The sequence below is a fragment of the Carassius gibelio genome, chromosome B21, assembly GCF_023724105.1.
Source record: "Carassius gibelio isolate Cgi1373 ecotype wild population from Czech Republic chromosome B21, carGib1.2-hapl.c, whole genome shotgun sequence".
Classification (NCBI taxonomy): domain Eukaryota; kingdom Metazoa; phylum Chordata; class Actinopteri; order Cypriniformes; family Cyprinidae; genus Carassius; species Carassius gibelio.
This window is the reverse complement of record NC_068416.1, coordinates 15,457,826-15,480,739: the sequence shown is the minus strand read 5'-3', so window position 1 is coordinate 15,480,739 and position 22,914 is coordinate 15,457,826. Positions and strand designations below refer to the sequence as shown.

Genomic DNA, 22,914 nt, shown 5'->3' with positions numbered 1-22,914 from the left:
TGCTAAAAAAAGAACAGGCACAGATTGGGGGACTACACTACGGCATATCATCAATTCACACACGCCGTCAGTACCTGCAGGGCGAGGGGCTTCCATCTCATGTTCTTGAGTAACGCTGGGGCTGATGTGAGAGTGCTCTGAGGTCGTTTCTTCAGCGTGAGGGTCACACCCGCAGGATTGCTACGTAAAGAGTTTACCAGGTTCTTCAGCTGCCAGCCCACCTACGCAAGTCAAACGCACGTGTTCACCTCATAACACAATCAGAAAAGAACTCAAAACACACCAGCATTATGTTGTCTTGTTAACAGGGCCATTCTTCATGTCCCCACCATTTACTGTATGTCTTAGTATATTGGTTAAATTATAAACAATATGGAAAACTATACACATTTTCATTCGAAAGTTGGGGTCAGTGAGATTCACTTATGTTCAACAAGGCTGCATTTATTTTGTGTAAAAACAGTAATATTGTGAAATATTAACACATATTTAACTTATAAGTCTTACTGTTACTTTTTATCAATTTAATATGTCGTTGCTAAATAAAGATATCTCAACAAACAATCTTACCAACTCCAAACTTTTGAATGGTAGGATATTTCCAGCATGAAAAACTCAACTTATTAAAAATGTATAAAATGTAATATTCCCCTCCTTCCCCCCAGTGACCACATTTGTGAATATCACAATTTTTTTTACATTTTGTCATTAATTACAGCAACACAAGTGACACGTTCAAGGCCCAGAAATGTTGTGAGGACATTGTTAAAAAAATTCATAAAATTCATAACATTACAGTTGAACCACTGATGTCACATGTACTATTTTAACAATGTCCTCACTACCTTTCTGGGCCTTGAACGTGTCAGTTGTGTTGCTGTCTATGCAGCAACAGAAAGCCCTTGGATTTAATAAAAAATATCTTCATTTGTGTTCTGAATATGAACAAAGGTCTTACATGTTTGGAACGACATGAGGATGAGTAATTAATGACAGAATTTTCATTTTTGAACTAACTACCTAACTAACAACTATTATCCTCCAGGTAGTAACATCATTTTTGGAGGGAAAATAACAGCATACGATCAGACGACTTCAGTTTCACATATATTTCATATAATGTCAATTTCAGGTCAGTGACCAATAGGAATGATCCAGCCATGTTATCAGTTATAGGATAAAATGATTGTGTGCAGTAGATACACTCACTACTGTCTGATGATTGACCTGTATGACCTCATCACCAGCATGGATTTTCTTACAGCGGTCAGCTAGTGACTGAGAGAGGGAGAGGGAGAAAGCTATGGGATTACACATGGCAAAACACAAAATTGTTTTTATGATTACATGTACTTTCTTCAGCTGAACTGTCCATGTCATATCGAGATTGTAGTGAAAGATTGAAAATGACCACTCACTCCCTCTGTAGTGCCCGTGATGACATGTAGGCCATCGTAGGTTGATTTGATGTACATGCCCTAGGGCAAGGAGAAATACACTTTAGAGCCATTGCCTGAAAATATCGGACACATACTGGGAAAACACTGAAAGAAGCTTGCTGACATGACAAGCAAGCACAAATCCTCTCTGACACGCGGTCTCATAAAGCATGGATATAGGGGGAGAGAAAGAGAGGGTGGGTGTGAATGTTTATTTTTATCTTTATTCAGGCTTATGTTACTGCCCCGAAGCTCATACAATCACATCTACCAGAATACCATCATCAAATGCAGTTAAAAAATCATTAAATGCTGTTAAAAAAATCCATCCATCTCTCTCTCTGTCTGTCCATCTACTGTATCTATCTATCTATCTATCTATCTATCTATCTATCTATCTATCTATCTATCTATCTATCTATCTATCTATCTATCTGCCTGCCTGTCTGTCTGTTGTCTGTCTGTCTAACAGTCTTTAAGAAGTTAAAAGAAGTTACATTTTAATAATTAATATTTATAATTAATGGTACTGAATTAATTGCCTTAAATCTTAATAATATATGTTTCACCATCTTGAAGTCATTTTGATATTTTGCAGACAAACCCTTTGTTAATATTCTTTCAATATTGCAAATGTAAAAATTTCTGTACTAAACTATTTTTCGCACAATTTTTTTTTTCTTTTTGTTGAAAATATTATAAACATATTTGGATAAATAAATAAATATATAGAAAAAACAGTGCCCAGCATATAGAAGAACTCTTAACACTGTTTAAAATACATCCCTAATTGGAAATCTCGTTCTTTTTGTACATAAGGAGGAGAGATGAGAAATCCAGGCATCCAGATACCCACCAGTCCCTCTGTGGACCTTATGTTATCCAACTGTACCACTTCCAGATGGGCAGCCTGGGACACCATGGGGTCCGAAGAGAGGGAAATGATGTGGTCACACACCCCTGACAGTGTCTTACACTGAAGACAGAGGGGGGAAAACAAATGTGAGAAATGTTTCATTACTTTACATATCTTGACCAAGAGAGGCACAGAAAATGTTTCCTAGCTGAAGCTGCTGATGAGCTACAATATGCTGATGATTTTGTTGCATGTTCACCGTGCCGCTTCGTAAACACCATCTGCGCTGAGACCGAGTGTCGCCAGGATGTACCTTATTATAATGTAACCATGTGACCAGGATGGTCTCATAAACATAATTCTCTATGATCTTGCTGTCTTCTTTGAATTGATCCATCCAATCGCGATTCACTCTCAATCTGCTGCTGGTGACTAATCAGTGAATGTATTCCCAGTGTTGCAAACGGAAACTCTCTCTGTCACTCTCAGATGAAATGTGGCCTGCACTGGTATTTATAGCAGAGAGCCAGCTGTACCACGACTGACACTCTAGCATGGGCTAGACTCCATGAATCAAATGTGAATTTATTCCTCTCACACTCACCTCACCTCACATACACACACTCTCTCTCTCTTTTTTTCTCACTTTGACACAGATTTCTATTTTTGAACAGAGGAGCTAGATAAGGAGTTTTATGTAAATGTATTAAGAGGTTGTGTGAAAATATAAATGTCACTCTTACCACATGCAGTATCTTATTTTCTGTCTCATACACTGTGCCGTCCTAAAACACAAGAAGACAAAATGCCATTTTAACAATTTAATTCCGATACCATTACTTAGAGTCTGAAAGACAAGAAATATTATTGGAACTTCCTAATATATTTCATTCAAAGCACAAAAAAAAAAAAAAGCTTCTTATGCTTAATAGTTTTCCAGTAACAAATATGCAACCATACATTAAACATACTTAAAAAATGTATTAATGTAAAAATTTCTTATTTTGTCTTAAAATATTACTTTCAATAATATTGTTTAAATATTTAATAATAGTGTATATATATATATATATATATATATATATATATATATATATATATATATATATATATAATATATAAAATGTAATGTTCATTTATATAATATACTATTATTATTTATACTGCACATTATTTGTTAATTGTTAATATAATACTCTAGATAGCACCTTGATGTAATTCTGCTTCTGAAGTTTTAAGATATTTTTACAAAAAAAATATGTTTTTTTTTTTCTGTAGTGTTATATAATACTAAATTATTATATAATGCTTTATAGTTAATGTGCATTCATGTCATGAAATTTAGATTAATATACATTCAAATATTACATAATATTTGCCAATGGCATAATCAACAAAAGTTATAAAATACATCCTAGTTATGCATATGAGCAAATGATATAATTTCTGCTCTAATTCGTAAACACAGTTTTGGGATATCTCAGATGGGAAGCCGAGCCTGGCTTGTAGGACACTTGGAGAATGGTGAAAAAGATTTGCTTGCTGGCACAGAGTCTTGCACCTATCTGAAATAGCCAAAGGCAGCGTTCTCTGTCTTAAGCAGACAGCTGAGGAGGAGATGAGTCATCCTCCCACACTGAACCTGGTGCAATGCTTTTCCTCTTCCTCCTCTCATTTGCTCATTTCCTCCACTCTCCATCACTCTACTTAATGGTAGTCTGATTTCCAGCCTGTGGGTGAAGGAGCTTGAATGGCTGCACGCATGATTAATGTTAAACATATTGGGAATCTCCCTCAGCACACAACCTACACAGCAGGATGAATCAAAAGAGAGTAAATAAAGCTGAGCTAATACATTAGTGTTTAATTAAGAGAGAATAATTGTATGTAAAGTTTGAATGTGTGAAAGGCCCTTCAGAGTGTAGATGAAACAATATGAGACTTGCATGCTGTGGAATTTTCACACAGACACAGGCCTTCATTTATCTGTATTTCATATGTTCTGGGACACATCGCTTTTCTCCCACCTGGGACAGTCTGTCCTCGCCCTCAGTGCCCCATGCCAGAGCAGCACTATTTCAATCCAGGACAGAAAATTGAGAAGGAGAAAAAACATCCATGGCCTCCTTCTAAAGAATCTTCTGCCCTAGAAACTTTACCCTGCTTTTCAAGTATCCTCAAAAAACAGATTTCAGCCCTATAGTGCTAAAATATGGCGTGACACTGGTGAGGGTGAATGAATGACAATATTAAAATGTTGGGATGAACTATTCAAAACACGTAAAAGTGTTACGTAATGATCTGAGTGTTTGAGTCCATACCTGCTGAACTATTGTGGTCAACTCCAGACACAGCTGGATCACATTATTCCTGGTCATGGAATAGTCTGCCACGGCAGCGAACGGAGACCTGATGAAGAAGTAACACCTGCCATTAACCATTAGATCACTTCTAATCACAACCACATTTTTATGTCTAACCTTCCTTAGTCTCGCTGCACTGCCAAATGTGTCTAATTCAGGAAATGCAGGACATTCGGGATGAGGAATGAGCTTAAAGGAGGTGACCCAAGAAGGATGTGGAGAGGGAGGGAGATGAAGATTAACAAAAACAGAGAGAGACAGACAGAGCTGAAAGTGAGGATTTCTCGCTCTAATGCACTAATTCACAGAGGCTCGGGCGGCAGGAGGAAGCTCTGCTCACGTGCTCCATCATACAGACTGCCTTTCATTTAGACCATGCTTCTCCCTTAAAATATTCTATTATTAAAAAATATATATTTTTGTTAATATTTCACATAACTGTTTTTAATGTATTTTTTTAATACATTACCGAATGCTTTAAATAAATGCAGCCTTGGTGTGCAAAAAAATACTTTTTTTAAAGGTAGTAGTATGTTTCAAAAATATTTGATGAGACATTTGGGGTAAAAAAAAAATATAAATATAAATTCTGTTAATACATTCCAACAAAAATGCTTAGTATATTACAGAACATTTTTTAAATAACAAACATGCATGATCAGCAATATACAAGTATGGATGTCTTCATAAATGGTGCAAAAAAAAAAAAAAAAGTCCTGCTTATAGTTTCAGGCAACAACTTAATTTTCTTTAGATCAGTTTACAAGAAACCTGTACAGGTAATGTGAACACTCCAAATGAACCATATTAGACATCTACAACACATGCAGTGTGACTGACCCAAGACGAAGAAGTGGTCAACTAGTCGACTAGATGGTGCAAACAGTAATACAGAAATCTTCTCCACAGAAGAAAGCATAAGGGCATCGTTTATCTTAATGAGTGCACTGAGCGCACATATCTGACTCCAGGGTTCTTATCTTACACTTTATAATAAGACTGTACCAAACTAAAGTCGATCACCCAGAGCCGCACTCCTGCTGTCATTCTGTCTGGAGAGAATAAATGAGGGAGAACCAGAGGCCAGGAATAATCTAGAGAGATACAGCAGCGGATTAATTGCGCTCTGGAATTATGAGTGTGCTGCACTAATGAGGAGGTGTGGCCAACGAGAGCTTCAGATGATGAAGGAATTGACGCAAACCCACAAAACGTGACCTCGCGCACACACTTGAGAGATAAACAGAAGTGCTTAAGCAGACACGCTGGCCGCTTTCAGGGCCAGCTCCTCCGAAACAGAAGAGACTTACGTAAGCTCTTTACTCATCTTTTGTTTGTCAGCTGATTGCTTATGGGTGTTACATAAGGAAATCGGCGTGATGGTGTCATCTGTGCCCTCTGTTGCACGACCTCACTGATGAGTTCGAAACAATGGAGCCTTTTAGATGGGATGAGGGGTCATGTGACCGTACGCAGGGAAGATAAAGGAGCGGGATCACTGAGGCTGCTTTGACTGAACTTCACATTTGCTTGTAAATAAATACAGCAGCCCTAAAAGACACCTAAAAGACACGTTGAATTGCCTTAACAACATATCAAATCACGTGGCATCGGCAAACAAATTATGCCAAGTAACTTTGCTTTTCTGAACAATTTGGGAAATGTTTTTTTAGTACATATGTGACAGTAGATCCTCTCAAGATTACACAGGGGTCATAGCACAGATGTAATTAATCTCATTATGGAGATTTTAGTATCTATGTTTAGTATCTTAAATTTGATCAATATTTGCATTGTTTTATCATCAAAGTCTTTGTGCAAAAATGTGATTGTGCTATCTTTCTTTAAAAGCCATTTTAAGATATTTTGGATGAAAACCTGGAGGCTTCAGACTGTCCCACAGACTGCATCCTTGTGGTGCAGATGACACAGAAGAGCATACGCAGCACAGTAATACGGAGTGACAGAGGAGACTGTTGACAATTATTGATAAGTCGTTATTTTTGTTTTCTTCGCTTACAAAAAGTAATACCCAGATTGCACATCTGATGGCACATGGAGTATTCTGACGACGACTTTTCATACCTTTTATGGACATTGACACTGTTATTTACTTGGCAGTCTATGGGACAGTCTCGAGCCTCCAGGTTTTCATCCAAAATATCTAAAATTGTGTTCCGAAGGCGAACGGAGCTTTTACAGATTTGGAAGGACATGAGGGTTAATGATTAATGACAAAATTAGGGTGGGGTATCCCTTTAATTACTCACCCTCATGTATTTCCATATCTATGAAAATCTTCATTCATTTTCCGAACACAAATTAAGATATTTTTGAGCAAATCCGAGAGCTTTCTGATCTTGCATAGACAGCAACCCAACTTACATGATCAAGGCCCAGAAGCTCTTGGATTTCAAAAAAAATTACTTAATTTGTTTTCCTAAGATGAACGAGGGTCTTATGGGTTTGGAGCAACATGAGGGTGAGTAATTAATGACCGAATTTTCATAACACTTTAACAATAGTACAGGTGTCCTAATACATTTAGGGCCACTATATATGCAGCTGCACTGTTTAATGAATGTACAATGTGTCTGTACACATATCTGTTTGTTGCGAGGTGTGTTTGTGGCTCTTTGCAGGACTAACCTATCCAACCAAGCCAGCAGGCTCTTAGCGGCAGCAATGAGGTCCACTACAGAGGTCAGAAAGTCATTAGGAAGTTTTCGTGTGGCTCTGCCGTCATAGTGACCGCCCCTCCGCCGGCCCGTTATGAAGTTCTGCAGGTTCTTGGCTGATGCATTCAGCTTATGGGTCAGAGTCTTCAGGTTCTCTGTCTCTAGTCCATAGTTCTATATAAGAAAGAGAAAGTTAGACCATCACAACCTCCAAGAAACAGCTAAAGACAAACATTTTATAAGCATGGCTAAACTATGACATTAAAAAAGTAGTTCCCTATAAATAAACTTTTTAATCTCTCTTTTCACTACTTTTTAGAATTATCACTTAAGCTCCAGCTTTTGTAATACTGTAGATTACTCTGGAAACTCTGCATTGTGGTACTGCATGTATTTTTGGCTCTTGTGTGACATATTTCTTGTGATGTTCCACATTTGTAAGTAACTTTGTGGATAAAAGCATCCACTGAATGATTAAATATACATGTAAATGTAAATGAAACGGAGGGAGAGAATAAAAGGGACTGGGTTAACAAGTTAGGGTAAAGGGAAGGTCAGGGCACTCTGTGATAGAGCCCAAGTTCACTGGGAAAAAGTAGTTTGAGTGGTTTTAAATAATGGAGGAAAGAAAATGGAGAAGGAGAAAGGGGTCATTTAGTGGCACACAACTCACGCTATATTAACACAATGTTGTAGTCCCAATGAAGCTTGCTAAATTCCTTGCTATAAAAACATATATGAATATATAAATATACTGCATATCCATACTGTTCAAAGGTTTGGGCCAGTATAATAATTTTTTTAATGCTTTTGAAAGAAGTCCTTTATTTGACTAAAGTAAGGTCTACATTATGCATAGCTTACTGTTGGTATTGGCCTGTTAAAAGCCAGTGTAAGAATCATGGTCAAACACCTCTTCCCGAAACCCCCTTACAGTCATGCACTGTGACACCAAAGTAAGGCTCTCCCAGAATGCCTTGCTGCACACAAAAGCCAGAGGGGGTCTGTCTTGCAATAGAACCAGCATGAGGGATAGATGAGTAATCATATTTAATGCAGCAGGGCTGCATGTTGGACAAACCCAGAGAAGCATTACATAAGAGGCTTTTAGACACTAGCTGGGCTTAAGCACATGACATAACAAATGGTGGGAACAAAAAAAGAGGAACACAGGGGGCCAGTTTGCGAATGCATTGGCTAACAAACACCATTCACCCTCCTTCTTCTACCCTCTTCCTTCATCCGCTCAGCACTACTGTGTTCCTTCTCTCACACTTTTCTTCACTCTCCCTCTGAGCCTTTCTCTCCTGTTTTAATTTGTTATCCTTCTCTCACCCGACTGCTGCCAGTTTTCTACCCACTCTGCCCACACAATCTTTCAGTTGCTCCGCCTCTCTTTCCCTCCTTCTGCATCGGCGTCCTTATTTCTCTCGTACCCCATCAGAACAGCCTGGAAACCGTGTGCAGGATGACAGTGGGAAATGGAGGGATAATCCAAAGGATTTTCAAGGATTTAAAGTGTTTGTTTTGGCTATTATTAATTGCACAGGATGCAATTACCATAAACATAAAGGCAGCGAAAACAGGGGCAGGTGCTTTAGGAATAAAGATAAACATAGTATTTGATTAATTTGGATATTTTAATACACAATTATAGAGAGAAACAAACTTTTTGATGACATGAGCCCTCAAATATAATGATCCTCTTGATGAATACATTAGGTCCCTTGCCTTCCTAAGTGTATCTTGATGCATCTAACAGTATTCTGATGAAAGGAATAAAAAGTAAGTATTTTCCATATAATAATTAACAAATAATACTTTAATTTTTTTACAGTATAAATTATCTTGATACATGAAAATATGCATAATGTAAATTTAAATTATGCTTACATGCTATTTTTATTCCTTTTGATACACAAATTTCAGTGTGAAAATATATTAGAAATAAATAATATATATTACACGGAACAATTTTTGTAAAATATATTTACTTTTTTACCCATAATATGTATAAATTATATGTATAAACCTGAAGAGAAACTTTAAACGATGACTGTGAATGGAATTCTCTTTTTAGAATATCTAGAAAGCAGAGTGAAAATGTAATACTGTCAAATTCTGTATATTTTAACTTTTTATTTATTTGTATAGCTTTTTAAAGAGGTCACAGAACTTTGTACTGGGGCCTGTTCTTCGTACGTCGCTTATTACACCCGAGATCAAATGACACATCCAAGATTATATCATCAAGCTAATCCTGATCCGGCTAATTCTTCGAACACACCTGTTGTGTATGATTAGTATCGCTGGATTGAGTTATCTGAGATAATTGCGCGTTCATGTGTTGTCTTAAAAGGGGATATGTATCGATACTCGAAACCATGATCAGCAGTGCAGCGATTGGCTGGTGGCAAGATGGCAATGTAATGACGTTGTATAATTTAAAACGACACCTGACGAAAAACTTGACAAATTTCTGGACTTTTATAAGGAAACAGCCAAGCAAACAAAACTACATAAATGTTATAATAGATATATGAAAGAGATAATAGATACATGTTTTTATTTTATTATAATTTTTTTCATGATTCCCAATTATTTAGATTCGCAATTTATAGTTGTGCAGTCTTTACATTTTTATTTCAATGCAGAAATTATCTATTCATTTCATTTTATATTTGGACAGATTTGTTACGTGACAGCATTAATGAATTTTTCTTAAGGGTCAATATCATGTTATCTGCATCTCCTGCACTCCATCAAGCCACTCTTATAATAGCAGTCATCACTCAAATTAATGCACGACTCTATCATCTGTATAGCATGTGTGTAAGACTTTAATACAATTATGAAGTAATAATTTCATGACAAATAAATATTTCAGTGAGTACAACTGGCTGTGTCTATAGTAGGCTGTTATGGACTACACAGCATTTTTATATTATTTTTTAATATTTTTTTTAATGATTATTATTTTAAATTATTGTCCCTGGATCAGTACGATACTCTTGTAATCAAGTAGCGGTGGTAGCAGACATATTTTGAGTATCAGTTCTGGTTGAAAAGAAGCGATCTAATCCTGTTTACATGAAATAAGCCTGCTCCCGACCAGGTTTAAGCTAACGGACCTGTTGCTATGACAGCAGCTCAGGGATGAGCTTCGAAGAACCAAACGATCCAAGATCACGCCAAATCGTCAACAATCAAATCCAGCTAACTGAGTTAGCGACGTACGAAGAACGGGCCCCTGTTCTCTGAGGTCCACTTATGTTATTGAGATTTTTACATTAAAAAACATCATAATTTAGAAGTAATAGGCTATTTCTGTCCTGTTTTTAATCCCCCTCTTCAGAATGCTCTGTTTTAATAGGCATAGTGTATAGTAGCCTCGGAAGTAAACACCCACTGCTATTATTGGCTAATAATTGTGTATGTTTAACAGCCTACATCCTTTCCAGATGAATGCAGTGCTGCTGTGATTTAGGTTAATAATACATAAATTCTCCATACATATCAAACAATCTGTAATAATAGAGAAAGCAATAGTGAGCACATAATAAAAACAGTTACTCACACTTCTGTGTTGCGACATTACAGTTGAATACAATATAGCCAGCACAGTATTGTCATTTAGTTTCAATCTTTATGAAAATCCTGGGTCAAATTTTGACATGGTAAAATGAAGTGAACAAAAGACCAAGTTCTTACTGACGGGGTCTGACACTTAATTAAAAATAAAGTTAATCAAATAAAGTTTATTGTTTGGTTTCTGCCTAGAACCGCTCTTGTTTTTTACCAACAACATGAATCAGTGGGCGGGGCTAAAAAGGCAGTGATTTAGAAGCAGGCGTTGATCTTCTTCTGTGGAGGTGGAGTTTAGCCACACTATTACATCATAGAGTAGAACATTCCACAAGCTGCCATTTTGGCAGGCTGCTTTCCGTTTTTAGAAGGCTGTTTTTATATGTTTTTGATTTTGATTTCTCAGTTTATGACCCCTTATGTATGTGTACGTGTCGTGTAACTATGTGTACCCACAAATATGTATGTGTACGTGTATCTATGAGATGATGATCTTATAGTGCGCAATGTGCACAGACACATTATAGGTGAGCTCAGATGGGAGAGTCTGTACCTCGCATTGGTCTTATATGGATTATTTTATCAGAGAATATTAGTTTTTTTGACATGACTTGCTTCATTTAATAATAGACACTTCAAGCTTTCTTTAGATATAGCCTACTGTATTTCTCATGCCATTTTCATTCATGACTGGTATCAGGAATATATATTCGCAGAGACTGAGAATGCAAAAAGCACACCCAATTTGTTTTCTTTATTTTACAAAAAAATATAATAAATAAAAAATATTTGTTGATTTTGGGAGTGTAGGCTTTAAAAATAATAACTATGCATTTTTCTTCTGTCAATATTAAATGTAGTGCATATTTTAGGTTTGATAACTTGAAAATTAAAGTAAACTTGAAAGTAACTTGAAAGTAAAGTTATTAGTAATCTGATTACTTTTTAAGTGCAGTAATCAGTAATGTAATGAAATTAGAATTGAATTTTAAAGAAGTAATTAGTAATTTGTAGTGGATTTATTTTTTAGGTAACGTACCCAACACTGGTAACTATGCATTTTATAATTGCTATTATGCCATTTCCTTTATGTTATTATAAAAACAATATACCACCATTTCAACAAGACGCTATAAAACCCACTTATAATTTGAAACTATAATTAATGTCCGTGAGAACACAATACACCTGTGTGTGTTTGTGTATGTGCTCACCAGTGCACAAAGCAGGTCCACAGCCTCCAGAATGAGTTCCTGGTGGCCGATACGAGAAACGCCCAGATCCTCGAGCTCCTGATGGGTGATTCTCAACAGCTGTTCACCACCCACCTTTTCCTGCTCAAAGTTCTTAATGTACTGCTGCAGACAGTCATCCAGACCTTGAATAGAGCAACAGACGGCAAAATGAAGACATCATTCAAGCTGCTAGAGCATCTTGGAAACTATGTGTTAATTTACAGCACAGTTTAGTTAATCTGAGTTACAATATTACTAAAACAGAGGTTATAAGAAACTACAGACATAGTTCTCCTAACATGGGAGTGTGGGAGCCAACTGAGTGTTTTCTTGGTGGCCCTCAAAACAGTGTGTAGAGCACACATAAAAAAAGCTCTCTAGGACAGTATGAGGGACTGGGAAAGTCTTGGCACACAGCTGTTTAAACAGGCCTCATTTTGTGGAAAGGCACAGACCGAGACACACAACTTTGAAACGCTTTGCTGTCATGAACAGACGTCAGTGGACTTCAAGCCTTATTGTTACTAATAAGGGAAGACCTGTTTGGCAAGAGCTAGCTGTTGTCTGGGAAACGCGTGCCTCCTCTGTGCACCCTAGCCTTCTATACTGATCCTTCGCTATTGTTTTCTTCTCCCACAGATTCACACAAAACAAAACATCATATATTTATAGACGAGAGACAGAAATTGTTTCACACGTTCAGCTAAACCAAAAGAATTATGTTGTTTGGAAAAAAAATTATATTTACAAGGAGGCAGGTCATTTTTCAGATACAGTGTGATCCAACCATTCGTAGGACTACAAACTGAAAAATGTGCAATTAAAATGGTCTCAAAAAAAGAAACAAATATATTTAAAATAAAGAAAACCTTGTGACACAGTGGTGTTTGTTAGCAGAATCCATAAGTGTTCCAACAAACTTAATGTCCAATTCATGACCATTTTTAATTAGTCAGACAAAAGGATTCACAAAAATCCTCAAATGTCTTTATGAGCTAATGATTTGAATCAGATTCTCAGTCAGTGAGTTGTACTAGATTCACAGACTCCCTCGCTAGACCTCAAGTGCAATTAAAGATATAAAAATTATAAATTCAATTAATCGATAGTATTTCATTATTAGAATGTTAATATTTTATGTAAACATTCCTGGGGGGTCCAGGCTGCAAATTTAAAGCAACAAAAAATTAAACAAACGCTCATCAGAAAAACTCTGCAAAAATCCATATGTTGTTTCTTCATTTATAATCTGGTTTATTGTCAGCAAGAAAAAATAATGCACATCATGTCTGATTTAGTTGAAAAAGATTTATGAAAAGGCCTTGAATTTTCTTGTAAATTAATGGCCTGGATCAGATTCACTCAGTCAGTGAGTCGAAAATCGGATTCAGAATTGACTCACTGAATCAAATAAAGTAATTAAAGATACAAAATGTGTATTTTTTTTAAAAAAAAATTGAAATCTTTCACTAAAAAGATTTAGCAACTAAAATGTAACTTGGCTGCTAAATCTTATTAATTGTATTAATGTTTTAATTGTTGTTGTTGTTTTTTTTGACTGTGCAGGTTTGACTGTCTTTTATCTCCTTTAATATGTATGTATGTGGCTAGTTCTATAGAAAATGGTATGCAGGTCCTTTACCTCAGCATTTTCCATGTTCACTTCCTCCCAGCTCCCTCCTTCTGTCCTCAGCACATTTCATTTCCTCTCCACCTCCCTTAAATTTCCTCACAAACTTGCGTTTTCTCCTCCATGACTTTTCAGACTCTTTTATGTTATCATCTGGATGCTCATTTCACAACAAAAGACAAAGCTGCAGAGCATGTAACATATCCCTTTCATCAAATCCCCGATATTCATCTCTCTGTTGCATACATCTAATGGACCGTGAGGAGAAAGTTCAGATACCGGCACGATTCAAAACTGCTGAAAGCGAGCGTTTCAAAGCTTAGCATACAATCTGAGGGCATAACAAATCCGCTTCTTTACCAGGCTGATCTAAACTCGTTCCAAATGAAAGAAATTGTCACATTTGTCACTGCACGCTGCTATAGAGACGGTAAAGGGATGGCAAGAGTGTTTGAGTAGGACCTCATCACCAAGACAAAACTGGCAGTGAGATGAGAAGCTTATATATAGGACTTATGTTTGAATAGACCAATAAATAAAGAAAGAAAGATCTAATACTTGCATCAATAGACTATTCAGAGATTTCAGCTTTTGTATGGCATTTGCATTGTAATGCTAATGAAATATTATAGGAATATTATTATTAAGACTCTCAGTAGCTCTACAGAGTAGATTTTCCGTGACAGATTCACAACAGAAACAAGTCAGGAAAAAACAAATTTATTTGGTAGAAGAATTTCCTTAATAATTAGAAATAGCAACATGAAACCAAGTGTCTTTTTTAGCAGTAATGTCTATAGTTAGTGCTGCTCTTCCTGTGGCTGTCCAGCTCACACAGCGCCAGTGTACACAAACAGTAAACTCATTGATTAGGAGGACATTAATCTGCTGTTAATTGCAGCCGCTGTGGCTAAGATGTGTTAAATACTACAAAGAGGAGCGCTGCAAGTTCATATGGGACCATTAATCTCTGTCAAGCAAGGCGGGTGGTTGGCCAACAGTCAGAAGCGAGGAAGATGCAGCGAGAGGGTGAGAGAGTAAGTAGGTTAAGGAATAAGTGTGTGATGACAGAAAGTTGTACTGAAGAAGAAAATCTGATCGTATAGCTTTATAGTATGTTGACTAAAGCGGCTTAGAAGCTGGGCCACTTCAGCCATGACCTGAAAACCTCTAAACTGTCCTGAATCCATCATTTGGCATACGGTGTGGCCCAGAACCGAAAGAGGGATCAGGAGCTTCGTAACTCTCTAAGCAATCGATGCTTACTTGAGATACATAGAGATAACCAGAGTTATATAGGTAAAATAAAAATGCTTTGTAGATTTCAAAGGGTTATTTTATCCAAAAATTTTAATTTGGGGCTTTCTGTGGTGGTTGCTCTTTCCATGCAATGAACGGAGAAGGGTTATTATAGTACCTTTAGATTAAGGGAACACATATTCACTATAAACTAAGTCTTCCTTCAATAAACTCTCAGGTTGGTGCTTAATAGTAAGCAAGTTGTTGCAGTAGTGGTCATGCAGAATTAAAGCATTAATATATGCTTTATAAGTACTAATAAACAGCCAATATGCAAGTAATATGCATGCTAATAAGCAACTTGTTAATAGTGTTCCCTTAACTAAAGAGTTACCAGTTATCTGAAACTAAAACCAAGTTCAAACCACTCATTTGTGCAACCTTGTTAAAAGGCTGTGTCTGCCCAATAAGTATAAAATCCTGTTGAACTGTTTAGTTAAATAGATTAATACAACATGCATTTAATCAAGGCTGTACTTGAGCTTCATTGTGTGCTGTTTCATTGGATTTAGTGCTATTATTCTGCTCAGAATGCCCATGGCACCATTCAGAGGGGGGCACAGGAGTGAGTCACAGGATGCATTGAGGGGGGCAGGAAAAAAAGAGCATTGTGGGAAGGTCACAGGGCTCTTCTGCGCTGGGAAAGCTGTTGTATGGCCCTTAGTGGCATCACCTGGGGGTATCACCACTGAACTGTATGCTAATGTTAGAGCTGCAACATGGTAATCGCAGTGTGCGAGGAAACCTGTGAATATGGGAACAGGAGACTCTGTGTGCATCATGGATTTATACAGAGAATATGAATATAAAAATATTCAAAAAATAAAAATCGTTCTGCTTGTTGTTTGCTGCCTGTGAAGCCACTGACTAAGAAAACACATGTAAAACAAACAAAAACAAACAAACAAACAAACAAACAAGCAAACAAAAAAAACTGATAATATACAAATATTACTATATACAGCAAAAAATATTAAAAAGTTTGTTTGATAAAATATACATCAATTCAGGATTTTCTGAGTCTCTAATATTCACCAAGGCTGTATATATTTGATTTTAAAAATTACAATTTAAAATAACTGTTTTGAATATATTTTAGAAAATGTAATTTATTACCGTGATGACAAAGCAGATCTTTAATAGCCATAAACGTGCTGCTTAATGTTTTTATGGAAACTGTGATGTTTTCAGAATTCTTTGATGAATATAAAGTTCAAAAGAACAGTGTTTATTTGAAATAGAAAACTTCTGTAACATTATAAATCCATCTGTGATGAAAGAGATGGCACAGTTCGATAGGTCTAACTCAATCTGACATAAAGACATCATCACATGGCGCAGCTGATTGGATCTTTTTGAATCAGTAGCCACTGAGATTTCTGCTCAACATTTATATTCGTGGCTAGTGCTTACCGTAGCAGATGCAGCACGCTTCAGAAACCCTACACCTTCCCCAGCTCCACCTGCATAGATCTGTGACAGGGTGATTTGTGTATTTTATATATGGGGGTATTTAATATATGTTATATGTACAGTAGCATAATTTCTTACATGCTCACAGCAGCATATTGTGGATGCATTGGCAGTAGCAAGTCTCGGTACTTGCTTTGCCGCAGCAGCAGCATAGCAGGTTTATTCTGCCAAGAACAAATACATTAACATTGTCATGTACATTATGATCCCAATCTGTCTGAGAGTTGTCATGACAGAAATGTCTTTACTGTGACTTTTGGTCAATTTAATGCACCCTAGTTGAATAAAAGCAATAATTTCTTTCAAAATCGCAATGACTTCAAACTTTTGAATGATAGTATAAGTAAAATATACAATTTAACTTATAATTGAAAAAGAAAATCTTATTTTTATGCACATTAGGTGTTTTATGTTACATTTAATATTTACATATTTTATCGTCGTGTCTATTATATATGGTTTATACATGTTTAAAATTAACATTGAATTTATGAACTTCCACTCAAAATGTTTACTGTGACCTATACAATGACAGTACATTTTCAGTATATTTTAACATGCAAAGCCATTCAGTTGCTAACTTTGCATTAAGAAAATATAAGTTAAAGATGGAAATGGTTACTGTGAAATATAGAGTTACAAAAATGCCTCCAGATATGGCTTTTTTTTTACTCTGAATGTTTGGCAACCATAGCTTCCAGTTTTGTTTTTAATTTGTTTTTGTTTTACCATCATAAAACTAGTTACAGGTTGGGTTTTAAAGCAGGACATGAGTATAGGCATGGCACAGAATTCTTTGGCAGAAGAGAGTGCATGACACTAGCAGTTCCTTTTTTTTTCAGATATTTCTCATACTTTTAATAGTATCCATATGCCAGCTAAAAAAAAAAAAAAACTAGCCGTAATCAACATGTGGCTTCAAACATTTCACAAAGGATGTCAGACACGCAAGCCACGCCAATAAACACACCCAACATCCAAATCATACATACATGGAAATATGCTTTGCTGCAAGGTATGCAGGGCTGTAGACCTAGACAGAGGTCAAATACATAAAGATTGTTCTGAAGCACTTTCATAAATACAGCAGCACATAATTCTGAGACACACACAGGTAAAATGATTGCAGTCCTAGTCAACATATTGTGTGTGGCTCAGTGAGGCTACGTGGGCAGCATATAGCCATGCACACTGATTATAGGTTTACTGTACTACGTGCTGCCTACACATGCTGTGTTAGCTTAATAAATGCTGCTAAAGGATAGTTTTGAATTTTGTCACCATGTATTCATCCTAATGCCATTCCAAATCTTTCGGAAAACACACAAAAAATATGTTTATAGAATGTTCACGCTGCACTTTTGCATACAATGAAAGTAAATGGTGACCGAATGCTACTAATCTCCAAAAATGACAAAAAAGTAGGGTTGGGCTAAAAATTTTTATTTAATGCATGTTTAAAAAAAAACTCTAATACTGCTACTACTAATAATAATAATAATTGGATAAAAACAATTAATTATACCATTAAAAAGTTATTATAACATAACTATAAAAACTATGTCAGTTTGAACATTTAATATTATAGAAATATTATAGAGATTTACTAGGGTTCCCTTTATAGTTTAAAGGATTAAGGTATGGTCACATTTATCAATACTCTGTGAAATTTCACACATGCCATGGCAAATGCCATTCATTTAAATAGAAATCTGTGCAATTGGGAATTTAGCTGACATTTAAGTAGGTAACACAAATTTGCTGCACTGACCAACACTAAACTGCTTGGTTTGAAAGTGATTTCTGTGTGAGAAGTGCCTCATACATTGCTAAAATATATAGTTTTCGACTAATACATAGAAATTTAACCTAATCTCTCTCCCTCTCAATCTCTCTCTGTCTCACACACACAAAACTGCATTAATAACTGCATTAGTCTGTTTTGCATCGTGGCTATACATCACCACCTCGGACCATTATTTTCTAAGAATTCCATTAATTTCTAAGCCTGTTGTCAATTATTTCTTACTTAAAGCCCATTTTAATCCTGAATGTAACTTTAACGAATTACTTTGTTTGTTGATGTAACTGTAATGAATTACAGTTACCGTTTTTTTTTGTATCCTTATTAAGTATAACGCCGTTACAAGTTTTCCGTTACTCCCCAACCCTGCCTAAATTTAAAAAATGTGACCGCATCAATTTTTTTCCCATGAAATGGAAAAAAAACTGCTGCCTCTGATATATATTCAAATGAATCGATACTTAATCAAGATTGGAACCGAACTGAACCGCAAACAGAACTGGATTAAATTTAATTTGATTTCAATCGAATCATGAAATCTATCTGTGTAAACACCCATCCTTACAAAACACACAACAAATGCGTTACAGAATATATATGAATCAGAAAAAAACTAATCAAATGATGACAGAATTGTCATTTTTTATTAAACTCTCCCTCTTTAGTTGTGCATGGATTGAGTATTTGTGTGCGAAACATTGAGCTCACTGTTGCACGCTGCTGATCAGAATGATCACACGAATACAAACAGACACTATCAGCCCATGGGGCTTTAACACAGCCTTACACTGATACGCACACATAAACACGTTATTTTCTGCTCCTCAGTGTGTCTCAGCAGCTGATACAGCAGCTTGCGGGGTTTCGTTCTGCACATAACAGACAGATGCCAGTAAAATTCTCCAGCTTTTAAAAGCAAAGCATTGCCCAGGTCTAAAAAAACGTCTGAAGCTTCTTAAAATTCTCTGTGACCCTCAGGAGAGGTTTACTTACAGAGTGACGGTGTGTACTTGTGAGCATGCTTTTAGTGTACTAACAGCATAAGAAAGCCTCTGTGGCATCCCGTTAGGGAGTAACACCACCTCACTATAATTCTTTATGATTCCTACACTTCCTTGTCTTCTTGCATCTTGTTAATCCTTCCTTAACTGTTTAGATTTGCACAAATATAAGGATGTTTGTACTTTATACAGTTCCTTGCCTCTAGGTATTTGACTACATTTGTTTATTGCATGTATAGGCTGTGATCTAATGTGCATCAGCCATATTCCTGCCTATGAGCAAAAAATATAAATGAATAACATATTAAAGCATAGTTTATTATAATGCATATGAGCCTTCACCTTATTTACCCACTCAAACACATGACACGCCATCTGAAACAAAACAAAACTCAAGCCAAGACATCCACACAACAAGATAACACGTGCAGGCAAACAAGTGCACACTGTTGTTCGTTTAACTGAAGCTGGTTACGACTGAAAAGCACACCTGCAGTCATATTCTCACACAAGCATACACAATGAAAGACCGAATTCCTATCTTCACAGGGAGGAATGAGATGGAGATGCTGATCTACCTTTTTCAAAAAACATAATTACTTAAAGGAAAAACATTCAGCCAAGTAGAACATTTTCCTAATTTGAATTACAAATGACTGTCTTCCTGTCTTTTCTCACTTCATCTAGAACTCCTGAGCTAAATAAACCAGCCAATTACACCCAAATGATTTTTCTCGAAGGGCTTCACCTTATCTAATGCCAAAGATATTTAGTGCTGTAATAGACCTAATGTAGTTGTTCCATAATGAGACCGTTTCCCAATCACATCCTCTTGAACAAAATCAAAGGACAGGATGTCTGTGTTTAATGTTGTATAACCAAATTCTGGTAAAGGGATCATTCGACTGCCTTTCATGCCCCTCTAATTTTGTTATATAATACAAAATGGGACATAAAAATAAAATAATAAGAATGCTTTGTTGACGTGTTCATCTGTTTAAGCTGGCTTTTTTTTTTTTGGGGGGGGGGGGGGGCAGAGAAAGCTGCAATGTGGATTAGACCTTTTGCATTTAATAAAAAAAGTACCATAAAAAATCATACAATAAAAACTGGAAATATATAAACAGGACAATATTTGTAATTTTGTCACTCCAATCATTATACGCTGAATAATTGTGTGAATAATAATACGTGTCATTTGTGTGTGTGTGTGTGTGTGTGTGTGTGTTTATTAGACTATGTTCAGGAAAAGACCCATTTTCATGAACTTTAAGTGACTATGGAGGGGCCATCAGCCTGTGACTGCCAGAGGGGTCCCAGCTGATCACTCGGCCTCCACGTGACCCATCACTTTACATTCTGCTTGATGAGATGACGTGACTACTCAACCAACTTAATTCATTAATATAATAAACGAATTATAATACCTTTCTTTCACGTGTACTGCCGACATTAACATCTGGTAATAACAGCCATTGCGATAAGCTCAATATATGACAGACTATATCTTAATGGCTTGACAGCTTGAATGCGCGCACTGTCGCGCCTTGATACACAGTGATGTTTCTTCAAAACTAGTTCAATTAAATCTTGCACGCACGCAAAGCCTGGACAAACATGTGACATTTGCATTTTATAAACGCAATGAATGTTCGCATGCGATTCTAATTGGATGGTATACTGTATTCTACTCCATTGTTACAGCTAAATACATACGAATGTAAATGAATACCTTTCATCCAGTCGACCACCTGGCTGGTTGACCACCTGCTCACAGGTTCCATGACCAGAGCCATCGTGGAAGTTTTTGCAAACGATGCCAAACAACGGTGCGAAAGCAGCTCTTCGGCGCACTCAGGCAGATTTCTGCCCGTTTTACACCCGCTGCATGTTTATCCTGCAAATTCTGCTCTGGTTTTTGCAAACGAGGCGTTGGTGGTCTTTCAAGTTCAAATCATTGCTCTGCATTCCTTCGCTGTGGTCTTTGTCAGAGAGCTGTCAGAATAACGTTATATTTCGCTTGCTCTCGCGCGAGGTTTTATCCTCCTTTCTATCATTTTCCCTCACGATGCCTTTAATATCTCAATTCCTCATCCCATATATCGAGCCATAGACGTCAGACAAAGGTGAATTCACACAGCTGTGTGCCTCGTCTCAAGCTGTTACCAGTAAACAGTAGTCTTGCACGCGCGCCCCTCGCGCACACTCGTATGACTCGCGCCTCGTCCCTTCTTGCCAGTCGTTGGCTCTGGCAAATGAGCCGTCATGAGGGCCAAGCAGCGGAAACATCTCCATAATTGAGCTGTGTGCAAACCAGAGTATTAAATACACCCTTACAGATAACATTGGGACTGGAATGCTCTATTATTTTATTGTGCTCCCCAAATCAAATGAGTCACTGTTTATTGGGAAAGCAGCTTTTATTTCAGTGCTTGAATGATTTGTTTTCCCCTAAATGATCAATTATTACTTCTTACTTAAAGGGGTAGTGAAAATAATATCTGTGGAGCAAAAAAGGAGATGCTGAAAAGAATAACAGTCTCAGTCACTATTCGTTTCCATTTTTTTTTTTCTTTTTTTTTTCCCAAATAAGATGCAATAAAAGTGAATGGTGGCTGATACTGTCGGACCCTAACCACTCTTTTTGTGTCTTCAGTGGAAGAAAGTCATATGAGCCTGGAACAACATGAGGGTGACATAATATACATTTTTGGCTGAACTATCCCTTTAACCCATCATGCATCTAAATAATAATTCATATTCATGTAGTTTTAGATATGTATTCAATTGAATGCATTATTAAAATCTTTATTTAATGGCATTTCCATAAAAACATTTAATGCCTGCTTTAATCACAACTGAAGTGACCGTCATTTAGTTAATCTACATGATTATTAATATTTATGTAATGTTATGAAGATATGCATTCAATTTAATAAAATCTTACTTAATGTTTATTTTTCCTTTATTTATTTTTTAAGTAGATGTTTTAAATGCCTGCTGTCCTCAAAACTGAAGTGACCTATAGTCCAGGCTTTGTGCATGATCATTCAAGGGGAAACGTGCAATGCCGTCGGCTGACTTTCATGCCACTAGCCTGTCCCAATTAAGCCCTTTTTCTTTAAAGAAACACAGTGCTCAACAAAGACAAATCGCTGTGATGTGAAGACAAGTCAGTTTGGTTTATGTAATGGGATAGTTTACCCCAGAAATGAAAATTCTGTCATAACTTACTCACCCTTTTGTTGTTTCAAACTTACTTTCTTTCTTCTGTCAAATGTAAAACAAGATATTTAAAAAAAAAAAAAAAAGTCTTAATGTTAATTTGTCCATACAAAGGAAATCAATGAAGTTGATCCTTCAAAATATATTTTTGTTTTGTTTTGTACATGTGTGTATGTGTGTGTGTTTCTCAGAAAGACAGACATACAGGTTTAGAACAACAGGGTTGTAAATGATGACAGAATTAAAAATTTTGGGTGGAGTGTACCTTTAATTCTTTATTAATGAATGTTTACATTACAGGATTAGATTACAATTCCATGCAGATC

The 22,914-nt window shown here is 36.4% G+C and overlaps 1 protein-coding gene across 2 annotated transcripts in view; it reads right to left on the bottom strand.

The window, feature by feature from the left end:
* LOC127985365 (connector enhancer of kinase suppressor of ras 2-like) overlaps positions 1–21,588 on the bottom strand; it is a 36,789-nt gene extending 15,201 nt beyond the window's left edge. Inside the window, exons 1-9 of one of the 2 annotated variants that reach the window (XM_052587353.1) lie at positions 21,096–21,588; positions 12,136–12,299; positions 7,308–7,510; positions 4,617–4,722; positions 3,039–3,080; positions 2,296–2,415; positions 1,419–1,478; positions 1,210–1,278; positions 75–221 (exon numbers count right to left, since the gene is read on the bottom strand). In XM_052587353.1, the coding sequence (XP_052443313.1) occupies positions 75–221; positions 1,210–1,278; positions 1,419–1,478; positions 2,296–2,415; positions 3,039–3,080; positions 4,617–4,722; positions 7,308–7,510; positions 12,136–12,299; positions 21,096–21,159 (975 nt within the window). In that variant the 5' untranslated portion in view covers positions 21,160–21,588. The remainder of the gene's footprint in view (positions 1–74; positions 222–1,209; positions 1,279–1,418; positions 1,479–2,295; positions 2,416–3,038; positions 3,081–4,616; positions 4,723–7,307; positions 7,511–12,135; positions 12,300–21,095) is intronic. The other variant, XM_052587354.1, reaches the window with a different exon arrangement.
* Between the last annotated feature and the right edge of the window lie 1,326 nt (positions 21,589–22,914).